Raw genomic sequence first — 13166 nt, 5'->3', positions numbered from 1 at the left:
ATTATTAGCAGTGGAGGTTTACAGCATGACTTCAATTGATCTGAAGCTTTTATCCTCCTTTTCCTGAGTTTTTACAAAATGTAAACAAATCTGAATCGTGGCTGAAACCTAAGACACTTCCATTCCCATCCACTGCCTGTGCCAGTCAGAAGAGCCATCGTGCCTCGTTCACTCCCTCAGATGGGTGTTGGTAAGGTGCTGTCTGCTGGGCAGGGGAAGCAGCACTGTGCCATTCTGTAGCAACATCCAAGTACTTTAGAAAAAAGAAGGAAATATTTCAACTGCCCCAGAGACATTCTCTCAAAACCAGAAGGATAGAATCATTATTAATAGAATTTCAGATATACAGAGTATATGGAACTTGGTTTAGATTCATAGAATGGGTTGGGTGGGAAGGGACCTTAAAGATCATCTAGTTCCAACCCCCTGCTGGGGGCATGCATCAAAAAGAATTAAGACATAGATTCCAAAGCTTCAGAGGATAGCTTTTTGAGTTAGCTGGTGTGGATCCCTGGGTAAGACACAATTAACAGCATGATTCCTTGCAGAAGGTGTTAGCCTGAGAATCAGAAGATCCAGTTCCTATTCCCAGCTCTGCTATTGACTCACTGTGTGACTTTGCACGAGCCACTTAATTTTCTGGAGCACAGTTTCCTTTCTCAGGTATTTTCCCTCCTAGAGATCTGAGAGGCTTGGGTTGTCTCTTTCTGTTTGTGCATCCCTGGCCTAGGCAGAGTGCAATGAGATATTTGGGTCACTGGTGTCTCGATGTATTGCACTGGATCTCTGCACTGGGAGGCTGAGAGCTCTGCCAAGGATAAAAGCAAGCTTTTACCTTCTGTGCCAAGGGCTGAAGCTGAACTCCAGCTCCTGCTTGCCATGAAGTGCAGCTTGTTTGTTTTTAAGCTGAGATAGCAAAGCTGGGAGTTGGACACTTACATCAGGAGTTTTGCCTTGAACTTAACTCTACAGACAATAAAACAAACTTTTATTTCCCCACTCCTCTCACTTAATCTCAGCTAGGGCTATAAATCAGTTGAGTTACTGAATACTGTTGGTGTGCTGTGTGTACTCAGTGAAAAGCATGCTCTGTGCCTCCAAAAGCTCTTGCAGAGTTCTGCAGAGTATTTTTTGTGTGTGTCACTCAATGACAGAAATACCCAAAAAGCAGGAGGGGAAGTGAAAGCCTGAAGAAACCATGGCCAGGATCCCTGGCCAACAGGACATCCAGGATCTGTTTCTTGCTTCTGCTATTCATATGTTATGTGGAAGATTAAGACTCTTGTTTAATTTCTTTATGTCTTTTGAGGGGAAAGGAGGGCTAAAGATACTTGATTTGTATTTATTTGGTTTGGGTTCTGTGAGTTCTGTCTATGGTAAAGATTATTTAACAGTGGATTCATTTTCTGGAACACCCTGCAGAAGATGGATCAAACTATCTTGTCTGAAAACAGCTTAAAAGACTCTGGGACAAACTGAAAGTGAGTCTGCTGCTGAGACTCTGATCCTGGGTTCAGATAGAATGAGGTGAGAAAGGAGATTGCCTTCTTGTTTGCAGAGGTGCAATACAGAACTGCTAATAACAGTGTACTGGTGTTCTGCATTGCTACCAACAAGAGGGGTTTCTGTCCTGAGCAGCAGGCACCAGTGGCTTTCCATTGCAGGTACTTCTGCAGCTCTCACTTTTGTGAGAAATTTTGGAAAAGACTTCCTTTTTTTCATCTTCCAGGATGAGTTGGGTGAGATGACCTTGGAGGGTCCTTTCCAACCTGATGCCTTCTGTGATTCTTACAGAAGAGGTTTTCCTTAGGCTGTGCCATGGAGAGTGACAGTGAAGTTTTGGGGAAAACCTGAGATACAGCTTTAAGACCTCAGAAGTGTTCCTAAGATCTGGTGGGCATCTGCCCACATGATTAGCTGTTGGTATGGTAACAATCCCTGATTAGTGAACTCTACAAGTTGAAATCCCTCTTAAGAGGCTAAAGGCTCCTAGTCTTAAACGTTCTGTAGTAGTGCTGCTTACAAACTTTTCTCTCAGGAGCTGGAGATGTGGTGGGGCAAGCTCACCCATGCCATGATTCCATCACAGGCAGGGGTTATGCCAGGGAAGGGTTTGACTCAGATCATTGCTTGGAGTGAGAATAAAGACTTGGGAGATGGAGAGCTGCAGCAGAGGTGAATTTGAAACAAGACAGCAAGTTGCTGCTGTGAAGGATAATGTCAACTGGGAAGGATGATTACAGGGCAGGCTGCAGATAGCAGAGCACTGTCCAAGCACCAACATCATTAGCTGAGGGATTTGTGTAGAGCTAGGGCTGGGGAGGATCTGCTGTGGGAGGTGGGTGAAAAGAGAGGTCAGCCTGGAGAGCTCTGCTGTACTGTGGGCTCTAGCCCTTTGCAGGCTGGCTGTGATGTTAAGAGGTATATGTGTAAGGCACTCTTGTGCTTGAAACCCCAAGGTTTTAATTAATCTTTAGTCAGCAGTGTGGGTCACAGTGACTTCTCTTGTTCTTTTTAAATTCTGGCTCTTTACCTTCCCATGACTTTGTCCTTGTACTGCACCTTTGTACTTTTACTTGCCCAGGTAGAGTCCTTTCTGCACTGATAGCTGGTTGTTGGAATTATGTACTTTTAGCCTTTCTTTTCAAAAGATAAAGTTGTACTGCATGAGCAAAATGAGCCTATCTTAAAGCATGTAGGTAAAGTAAACTTGAACCAGTTTCTGTCCTTCCTGAATCTAATTAGTAACCCTGGCAAAAGCTTATGTAGGACTTACTTTCCTTCCCATACTTCTGTGACCCACACTTGATGGAATGAATATTTTCATTAATCAAAGACAGCATGTTTGCACCCTTCAAAAGAGCTTTCATGCCTGATGCTGCCAGCTGGCTATCTGGCCTTGAACAGAGTTTCTGGTAGCTTCTGCTGTGCCTAGTTAGAAGGTTCAGAAAGTATTAGAAGTTGATAAAAGCCCAGACAGAAAATTGTTCTGTTATCATAAAGTGGTAGGGAGGGCACTGACTGCTGAACTGGATCATTTCAGCAGGCAGCATTTACAAGAAAGGAAGGAATCCACAGCTGGCTTTGTTTCAAAGCTGATGGCACCAAAGTATAACTCAATCCCTATTCAGGTGTGATCTCAAAGGTAAATACTTACAGATTTGGCCACTGTGAGCAAAACTCCTGTTGACAGCAGTTGAACTGAGGAGTTTACAGCTGGGAAGAGAAAGTTCTTCTGAGATTGTGCCTTTCAGAACTTTCTTTAAGCCAGAAGCCACTGTCAGGAGAAAAGAGTAAGTAGAGAAATTTGAATTGCTCCTAAACCAGGGAGATTCTTATCCTCCCCTTGCAGCCTGAACTTGACATTTAGTGAGCATGCTCCAAAGAATGCAACTCTAATTAGTCAGAGCCTGCTTATTAATTAGTCAGCAGAGGGCAAGCAGGCCTGAGTGTGGGCAGCAGGTTTCCTCACTGGTGTTGTGTTGCAGAAGCCTCCCTGGTTTATGTGCTGTTTGAAGTATTGCATGACTCTGCCCCAGGATCCCAAAGCAGAGTGTAAGGTAAACCATTTGCCCTCTGGCTTTGGTTAATTTATCTAATTGGTCTGCAGCACTGGAAAAATTCAGTGTTTTGATGACCAAACCCCAGAGCTTTTGTGCCTTTTAATAATCCTTTTTATAATCACCAATGGAGATTCCTTGTCAACAAACAGCCCTTTGAGATGTGTCACGTAGGCAGATCCTGATCCCCCCTCTGCTCCTCTGGGTCTGTGTGAAGCTGAACTCACACGGCAGGGCCGTGCCCCAAACCGGGCTGCTGCTGCACTGCCACTTGACACTGCTGCTCTGCCTCATGCATCAAGCAAAGCACAGAGCAGAGAAGAACAGAAATAGAAGTGAGCAGAACAAGCCTGGCTGTCAGCATTCACACAGAGGGGCTTTGCAGATCATATTTAGGACAAAATCCACAACAATGCCAGCCTGCAGCTCGTCAGAAGCGATCAGATCAGAAGAGCAGATCCTCCTAAAAGCCCAGCGTGCTGCAGAGATGTGTGTGGTGGAAAGTGACTGCAGCATTGTGCATGCTCAGCCATACAGGAGAAGGGAATATCTACAGGGCAGGCCATGGCCCAGGGCTGCACAATATTCAGTGGCTCTGTGCGTGGATGTGGCTTGGTAGGGACAGGCACTGGCTGGTTAGCCTGGGGCAGCAGAGCCCGTGGAGCTGGCCTTGAACACTGCTCCAGTCACTCTGCTCTCACCTCCTGGGGAGTCAAGAAAAGCCAGTGTGATAACCAGCAAGGGCACTTAGGTTGCTGAAGCTGGTGAGTTCTGCCACTCTGCAAGAAATTGTGAGTGTATTTCAGAAGTTACAGCCCTGCCCTGTATCTGCCAGCTGTGGGAAGCTGTGGAAGCTGGAAGGAAGGACTGAGGTAGCCAGGTGCTAAGAGAAGAGAGTAAGAAGCCTTCTGGGTTAGCAGCACTCCACTCAGGTGTCTTCCTGGGCTGATGTCAAAGCATGAACCAAGATGTTTTGTGGTTAGAGAGGTTTCTAAAGGCTTCCAGTTTCGTTCTTACTTTAGCAGTTTGATGGTTACTTGCCTGTGCAGAAGATTTTGCTGTCTCATTTTGCACAAATACCACTGCTGGAACCCATTCATACCAACAAGAGCAGGTCCAGTGAAGTCATAATGAGTCAGGTTACAGAACTGGGCTATGATTTTTTAATAGGAAGCTCACTAGTGATTATTTTTTTTTCTTGCAGAGTCTCTTATTGGACATTTGAAGGAGGACAAATAATTTTGGCACCTTAGGTAAGATAATTTACACTAATGCTGCTCAATAGATGCTTTGCCTTTGTTTTCCTTCATGTCTTTTTTTGTTTACAGGGTTGGTTTCCTCAATCCTGGTTTGCAGAGTTCACTCTCTACTTCTCAGTGATTTTTATGACTGAGTTCAAACAAAGCCTGCTGACACCCAGGGAGAGGGGCTTGGATTTGGGGTGTTTTTGAGAAATGTGTTTAGAACATCAGTGTGATCAACTTGCATGACAGGCAGAGCCTTGAGCCAGCTGCCAGCACTGGCCCCAGCCTTTGACTTCTACAGGTACCTTCAGTTTCACAGAGTGACAAATGGTATCAGATGGTTCTAACTCTACACTTACAGTTTCTTTTCCTTCTAAGTTCTGTTCCCTCTGCTTGGCTTTGTGTGGGATGGCAATGCTCAAGGGCAGTGCATTCCCCAGCAGAGAAGCTCACTGTACAGCTAAGTTGATCCTGGAAGCTGGTTTGGTGGTCAGAGTGCTGAGGCAGTGTGTGGGAACCCAGCTCCATCCTGCTGAGTGCTCCTTGGGTGTTAGTATCAAACACCTCGAGGTCTTTGCCCTGCAGAGGTGAGTGTCTCACCTGACTAGAGAGAGCTGCCAAGGCAGTGCTCCAGGCTCACTTTATAGCAGTCAAGTGCCCAAACTGAGTGAGTGAAATCCAGGCCTGTCTGGGTTCCTGATTGTTCAAAGTGGACGCAGTGCTCCTGTGCTGCTTTACAAGGATGTTGTAAAGTCACTGCTTGAAAGGCCAGGAGGTGTGACTGGGATTTGGAATGATAAATTCCCAGGTTAATCTCCTAAAGATGTAATGCTTTGGAATAACAAGAGAACACATCTGCAGCCTGTGTGCTGGGGGGAAGAGAGGGAGAGGGGAGCCAACCTGTAAACAGCACCAGCTCAGGTAACTCTTGGAGTCCTTTAATTAGCACCTCCAGTCTCTGAAGCCCAGCTTTGGCTGTTTAACTAGTCCAGAGGGACTGAGATTTTAAGTGTGGAACCATAGGGACTTGCTGGAAAAACAGTGACAATAACAGCAGAAAGCCCTTCAGAGAGGCAGTGGCATGGATGATATCAATATCACCCTGGGTTCAGCTCTACCCTGGGTCAATTGACAGGCTTGCTAATGCAGAGTGCAAGATTAATTGGCTTTGGTCAGCCTTTGCTTGGCTATCTGAATATCATTATCAGGAATGTAAATGATTATGCAATGCAGGAGAATGCCACAATAGTCTCAGTGTCTCCTTTTCTAGTTGCCTCTTTTTCAGCAGGGCTTTATCTAAATGCAAATGTGATTTCAGACTTCTGATTAGGGCATTATACAGTCATCCTTTCCAGAAAGGCACAATTAGTGGATTATTTTATTTCTGACTCAACAGTTCTTGGTTTAGATAGTTTGTTTGTTGTGCTATGCATGATATTTAAATTATCAGAAGGAGATGTACATTATTAGTCAGGATTAGAGCCAGACTTTGTGAGGTCGAGGGTGGTGGTGGGTTTTTTTTTTCTTAGCTGATAAAAAATGGTAGCATTTGTGGGATTTAAGGGGGCTGGTTTTAGAACAAAAGGCAATAGCTCAGATTCTTACAATATTCATTGTCCCTTTTGTGCCAAGGGAGAGGAGCAGTTCCAGCAGTGACTGTGTGAGTTCTCCCATGTGAGTGAACAAGTGCAGAGTTTAACTTTACCTGTTTTGGGCATTTCTTCACTGTTGTGTTGTACTCATACAGTGCCTCAGTATCTTACCACTTAGAGCGGGTGAGGTCATAAGATGATGTCTCATTAGACAGCCAGTCTACCAGAGCAGCCATAAGGTCTCCATGAGCTCTGGTAGGTTTCCAGTGAAGTTTTTGCCCATGAAGCCTATTTTCATATCTTAGAATTCTGAGTTTTGATAATTATCATTAGCCCAGGAGATGGTGACCCTGGGAAGGACTTCCTTCAGGCAGTCATCTTTTTCCACTGAAGGGTAGAAAAGCTTTCTCTGCAGTGTGCCCAGAGCCTTTCTTAGGGGCTTCCATGACAGCCCTCAGCCATGCCTCCCCATCTTTCTGCAGGTCCTTAAAACCCTAGTGTTACAAAACTGGGCTGGTGCTAGCAGCTAAGCAGGTGGTGAGTTGTGTTGTGTGCTTTATTAGTCTACACAAAAACAGGCTCCTATTACTGTCACCTCCTCCCCATTCCCATCCCACCTGTTTGGCTCATCTGCCTCATTCTGCCTCATCTTATGACTTGTCATTAGTCTGCCTTGTGGCAGAGACTTTGTCATTAGCTGTGTGGCTGTGTATATAGTGCCTGCCATGGTGGAGCCTGAATCCCTGACTGAAGGGCATGGGCACAGCTCCAGCACAGATACCAACACTAATAACTGCAAGGCTTTCTCACACATCTCCTGCAGACAAGAGGTGCTGCCACAGGAACATCTCCCTGCTTTTACAAGATGCTACTTTTGACAGAAGATAGATTCCAAAAGTCAACAGAGGGTAGATTTTCTATACGATCTTCCCCTTTACTCTGTTCTGCTGAGACCCCACCTCAGATACTGCCTCCAGCTCTGGTGTCCCCCAGGAGAAGGACACAGAGTTGTTGGAGTGAGTCCAGAGGAGGCCACAAAAATGATCCAAGGGCTGCAGCACCTCTGCTATGAGCCCAGGCTGAGGGAGCTGGGGGTGTTCAACGTGGAGGAGAGAAGATTCCTGAGGGATCTTAGAGCTGCCTTCTAATGCTGAAGGAATCCTCCAGGAAGGCTGCAGAGGGACTTTTCCTGAGGGTGTCTAGAGACAGGCCAAGGGGGAATGGTTTGAAGCTGAGGCAGAGCAGGGTTAGACTGGAGCTGAGGGAGAAGTTCTTCAGAAGGAGGGTGGTGAGACTCTGGCACAGGCTGTCCAGGGAGGCTGTGGCTGCCTCCTGCCTGGGGGTGTTCAAGGCCAGGCTGGATGAGACCCTGAGCAGCTGAGTCTAGTGGAGAGGTGTCCCTGGGCATGGTGGGGAGGTTGGAGTGGATGATCTCTGAGGTCCATTCCAACCTGAGCCATTCTGTGGTGTATGATTTCACCCAGCCTTGCAGTAATGAACAGAACAGCACAATTTGTGAGGTGCTCAGGTTTGGCTTTGCACTGTGCTTTTGTGCCAGGAGTGGAGCAGTGTTGCGGAGGCTCCAGCCCTCAAGAAACAGACACCTGCATTTTTGATGTAGAATTCTTGACTTTTCTTTGCATTGAAGAATCATTCTCTTTGTGCCTAAAATAAGAAAACATTTTCAGTGTGCTGTGCAGCTGTAAACCAGCACAGCTCCTGTGACTGCCAGAGAGATGTGCTAATTGACATCTACTGTATTATAGTCGGGGGGGGGGGCGGATTTTGTTTAACTGCAAATGCAGATTGCAGTAGTTCATTTCTCATTCTGATGGGCATCTTGTAGGTACAGAGTGAGGAAATCTTCCCCACTGCAAGAGGAGCTTAGACTACTCAAACACATAGCCCAGGCTGGGGCATCCTAGTCTGAAAGAAATTTGGCTGAAGGACTTAAGAAAAAGGGGGGAAAAGTATTTCACACGATGAGTAAGTATCATAATGGGTGCTAGAATAATGCCATACACCTACTTCATTATTCAGTTACTTATTTATTATCTTTATTCTTAAGAGTAATGATGTAAAAAGTGCTTTTTTCCCCCAAATGTTAATGCAGTTCTCTGCAGATGGTAACCATCTGTTAAATGACAAGTCAGTTAGTGTTTAATTAGCACTTCCTATAGCTTGGATGGACCTATTGTTACAATGTGCAAGTGTAGGGAGGTGAAACTTGTTAGGTTTGTTCTTTTCCTGTTGCTGTTACTAAAAGAAAAATAAGTAAATAAACCAAAAGGAACATTTCAAACCTGTCAATATTTTGGCCTAGATTCATACAGGTTATTTCAAGGTAAAGCCCTGCATTCACAGGCCAGCTCCTGAGGCACTCCTGAGAGATTTGCTAGGAAATAGTGTTAAATTCCAACACCACTTGCAACAGTTTTAAGTGTCCTCATTCTACACTGTCACCATGTGGATGGACTCTTCTCCTTCCCACAGAAGAAGCCTGAGTGAATCCAAGAGTAAAGGCTTTGCAAGTAGGAAACTCCCCCAGGGCTGTGACACACTGCTTTGTATATGTATAGCAGCTTGTGCTGAGGAACTTTTGTTTTGAGCTAGAAAAAGCTTTGATATTGCAATGTACCTTAATATCCCCATCATAAAGTGATCTTCTTGCATGAGCTGCACACAAGGTATTTTAATACCTTGACCAATAACAAACCCTCATCTGTCCATTAACTAAGCAAGCTCATTTCTGTTGTGTTTTCTTCTCAAGTTTCCTCAAGTGATGCTGCTAAACCTTCATTTGCTGAGCCTGGTCGCATCATTATAAAGTTACTTAACACTTCCCTGTTTTTCAATCAGTCATAGAATCACAGAATGGCTCAGGTTGGAAGGGACCTTAGAGATTATCTTCTCCAACCTGCCTGCCATGCCCAGGGACACCTCTGCTGCTCAAGGCTTCATCCAACCTGGCCTTGGAAACCCCCAGGAAGGAGGCAGCCACAGCCTCCCTGGGCAGCCTATTCCAGAGTCTCACCACCCTCCTACTGAAGAACTTCTTCCTCAGCTCCAGTCTAACCCTGCTCTGCCTCAGCTTCAAACCATTCCCCCTTGGCCTGTCTCTAGACACCCTCAGGATGTGGGTGAAGCCTTCCTGTGGGATGCCTTGAGCTATTGGAAGGCAGCTCTAAGGTCCCCCTCAATCTTCTCCAGGCTGAACACCCCCAGCTCCCTCAGCCTATCCTCATAGCAGGATAAATGAATACAATTCATCCTGGTTTGTTGGTTTTTGGTTACATTTTCAGGAGCTCAGAGGGTTGCAGATGGCTCCGCTGCGGAACGCAGAGCTGGTTCAGACCTCCCTGCAGCTGTATCGCTACCTGCTCCGGTGCTGCAGGCAGCTGCCCGAGGAGAGCATTCGTCAGCACTACAGGCATGCCATCAGGCAGGTGAGCAACACATTTCTGCTGGTGGAGTTTAGTGTTGGGAGGTTTTATTGGGTTATATCTCCTTCTACAGCTTGGGCCAACCTTTTCTAAGTCCCAGCACTTCAAGTGTTCTTCTGCAAGCTTGAAACGTTAGAGGCTCTGCAGGGTTCTCTTGGAGCACATGAAGGAGCATTGCTTTTTGTTTGCTTTGAGGCTGAAACCTGCTTTCCTTGGCCTTCACCTCTAGTTCTTGTGTTAGTCAAGAGTGAACAATCAGTTCTTACTCACCTAAACACAGCCTTTATGGAGAACCTTGCTGGTTCCTTGTCAATGAGTTTCAAATCTCTCATATATATATCTCCAACCCCCTCAGCTAGGTGAATGTCATCTAACTGTTTATACAGAGGTAATTCCATGCCTTTGAGCATACCTGTTCTAGTTCTAACACACCAGGCAATTTCACTTGTTCTGAATTGAAGTTCTCTGGGGTTTTTTTGCTGGTGATGTATGAAAGGAGTGAAATAGTGACCAGGAAATTACATTTGATAGGACTTCTTAGGGACAGAGGTGCTGCAGTGTTCTGTTTGCACCTCTTCAGATCAACAGTTTGTTTGCATCAGGTGTGTTCTCTGAGATGTAAGTGACTGTGGGTGAAGCTGAGTGCTCAGTGTGACACTGTGAACCTTGCAGAGTTTCAGAGTTCATGCTGATGAGGATGATCCTGAGCGAATCCAGCAGATTATTAGGAGAGCCATTGAAGATGCTGACTGGGTCATGAATAAAGTAAGTGCATCAGATTGTCCAGGTTTTGCTCTCTCTCAGTTCAGATCACAGGGTGTTAGGGGTTGGAAGGGACCTCTGGAGATATGAGTCCAACAGTTACAGGTCAAAAAAAAAATCAGAAAGCAGGTTAGGAAAAGCAAACTGCTCACTTGTCCTGGGCATTGCAGTGTCTGGCTGGAAGGAAATAGCAAACCACCAGAGGTTTAGGATGATGATAGTTCTTGCCTAATAATTCTCCTTTGCTGAGGTAAGCTCAGGTGTGTTTTTTAGTCGGTGGTGCTTTAAGGTGGTCTCTCTGTAAATGTTTCCATGAAGAATTCTGTTAAGTGTCAGCAGTGGTGGCTGGTGTGACTCTGTTACAGAAAAAGAAACTATGAGGACAGGCTGAGGGAGCTGGGCTTGTTCAGCCTGGAGAAGAGAAGACTCCAGAGGGGGGGACCTTAGAGCTGCCTTCCAGTACCTGAAGGAATCCTCCAGGAAGGTTGCAGAGGAACTTTTCCTGAGGGTGTCTAGAGACAGGACAAGAGAGAGTGGTTTGAAGCTGAGGCAGAGCAGGGTTAGACTGGAGCTGAGGAAGAAGTTCTTCAGCAGGAGGGTTGTGAGACTCTGGCACAGGCTGCCCAGGAAGGCTGTGGCTGCCCCCTTCCTGGGAGTGTTCAAGGCCAGGCTGGATGAGGCCTTGAGCAGCTGAGTCTAGTTGAGAGGTGTCCCTGGGCAGGGTGCAGAGGTTGGAGGAGATGATCTCTGAGGTCCCTTCCAACCTGAGCCATTCTGTGATTCTAATATTCTGAAAGCCACAGTTTGTCAATATGCATCAGCTGCTCTCCTAACAGGAAGCTATCCTCTCTTAGTTTACATCACCTCCCAGAATGTTTTTGCTTTTCTCTCTCAGATCTTGCCTGTGGCTGCTCAGATCAGGTTTAGACAACATAGAGGCCAAATGGTTCCCTTGTGTCACAGTTACCACCCAGTGAGTGTGCCTCTTTGTTATCACAGCCCTGAAAGTCACCGCTCAAACTGGTGCCTTGGGTAGAAGAATGAAGATTATTTCCTGTCAGACAGCTGAGAGCCACCTGCACTTCCTTGGATTGCAATCTGATTGGGGAACTTGACGTGCTAGCATGGATGTCTCAGAGTGTAATGAAACAAGTCAAAATGTTCAGTTTGCTGTGATTTAATTTACTAAATGACTGTTAAGTCCTTCTCTCTGTCAGTCCATGAAATCCAAATGAGAATTGTTGGAGGAGCAAGCCCAGATTAGTCATAGATTATAAAACTGTAGCAGCAGCCAAATCCCAGCACTTTACAGCCTAGTAAATAACTGTGTCTGAACCTGATTTTATTCTCCCTATAATTATTAAAAAAACCTCATTCTGATTCTGCTGCAGAGATTGTGGTGTAGCCTGCTTCAGAGGGGAGCTGGTAACTGAACTGTGGGAGAGGAGGATCAGATCACAGTGCCTGCCAAGAAGCATTATTGTCTGTTGCTGAGGGAGAGCCTATCAGCTTTCAATCTAACTTAAGGGAACCAGATAATTTTATGGAGATCATGAAGAGAGTTGTAAATCCTTGTCAGTATGAACTGCTGCTTTTAGTTATGTGCTCCTTCTTCCCACAAATAATTGTGTCTTTCTTTTCTTTTCTTTTTAGTATAAAAAACAGAAGTAGAAAGGGAATGATGAAGACAAGACTGAAATTGATGACCATCTTTAGAGGACTTGCAGTCATCAAGCCCAGGACTTACTGCTTGGAGTTTTCTCTTGGATAATACAAATTTATATCTCACTGCAGTGTCATGAAGCTAAATTGATGTTTTGGGAGCTATTTGAGTCTGTAGATTAAAAGTCACAATCTAGGTTCAAAGTATTGGCTTCTATAGTCACAAGCTTAGGTTAAAGACCAAACTTGTCTGAACTTTGAGTATCACAGAACTTCTCAAGACAGCTTACTGGAAATGAAAGTGTAATGGAGCACAAGTCAGTAACAAGTCATGAACTGTGCCCTGTCTGTCATACCTGATGGATTGCAGCATCTCATTTGAAAGGACTGACTTGCCCTCTGAGCAGGGAGGTGTATGCTAGGAGACAGACCTGGGAAGTGCTCACTGAAGATCTGAGCACATCTCTCTGTGCTTGCTTGTGCAGCTGATCACACTGCCAGGCCTAGATTCAGCCCTGCATAGCTGTGGTTGATACACTGACCCCGTGGGCTGTTGGATGGCAAGGTTCTTCTGCCTAAGTAGCTGTGGATTTGTTTGTGTAACATCTGAATTAGGGCAGCCTGCTATGTCAGGTCATCCTCTGCCAGCACCACAGGCAGGTTTTCAGAGCACAGCTGAGGTGTGACCAGAGCACAGCCCTGGCTCTACTCCAGTAGCAGACACAGAAGCATAGGCTGCAGAGCAGAGAATGTACCCACAAGAGCCTGAAGCCCATCTGAAGCCTGAACCACAGCATTTCCCACCCATGCCATGGCCAGATCTGCATGCTGGCCTAGACTTGCACTTGATCTGATGGTTGCCTTTTCCTAGAGAGGTGCCTGTCACCCTGCTCTTCTGTAAGC

At 45.8% G+C, this 13166-nt stretch overlaps 1 protein-coding gene across 1 annotated transcript; it reads left to right on the top strand.

Moving 5' to 3' along the window:
• The first annotated feature begins 4796 nt into the window (after nt 1-4796).
• LYRM9 (LYR motif containing 9) lies at nt 4797-12603 on the top strand. Its single transcript, XM_054394314.1, has 4 exons — nt 4797-4813; nt 9699-9842; nt 10512-10604; nt 12255-12603. The coding sequence occupies exons 2-4, from the start codon at nt 9717-9719 to the stop codon at nt 12270-12272; spliced, it is 237 nt and encodes a 78-aa protein (XP_054250289.1). The 5' UTR covers nt 4797-4813; nt 9699-9716; the 3' UTR covers nt 12273-12603.
• The last annotated feature ends 563 nt before the right edge of the window (nt 12604-13166 follow it).

This window comes from Indicator indicator, chromosome 30, assembly GCF_027791375.1.
Source record: "Indicator indicator isolate 239-I01 chromosome 30, UM_Iind_1.1, whole genome shotgun sequence".
NCBI lineage: Eukaryota > Metazoa > Chordata > Aves > Piciformes > Indicatoridae > Indicator > Indicator indicator.
Note: the sequence above shows the minus strand (reverse complement) of the source record. Positions and strands in the feature narration are given on the sequence as shown.

Coding starts and splice junctions, on each gene's coding strand:
- LYRM9 (XM_054394314.1), top strand. CDS start 9,717: ATGGCTCCGCTGCGGAACGCAGAGCTGGTTCAGACCTCCCTGCAGCTG. Junction 9,843..10,511: donor ACAGGCATGCCATCAGGCAG/GTGAGCAACACA, acceptor TGAACCTTGCAG/AGTTTCAGAGTTCATGCTGA.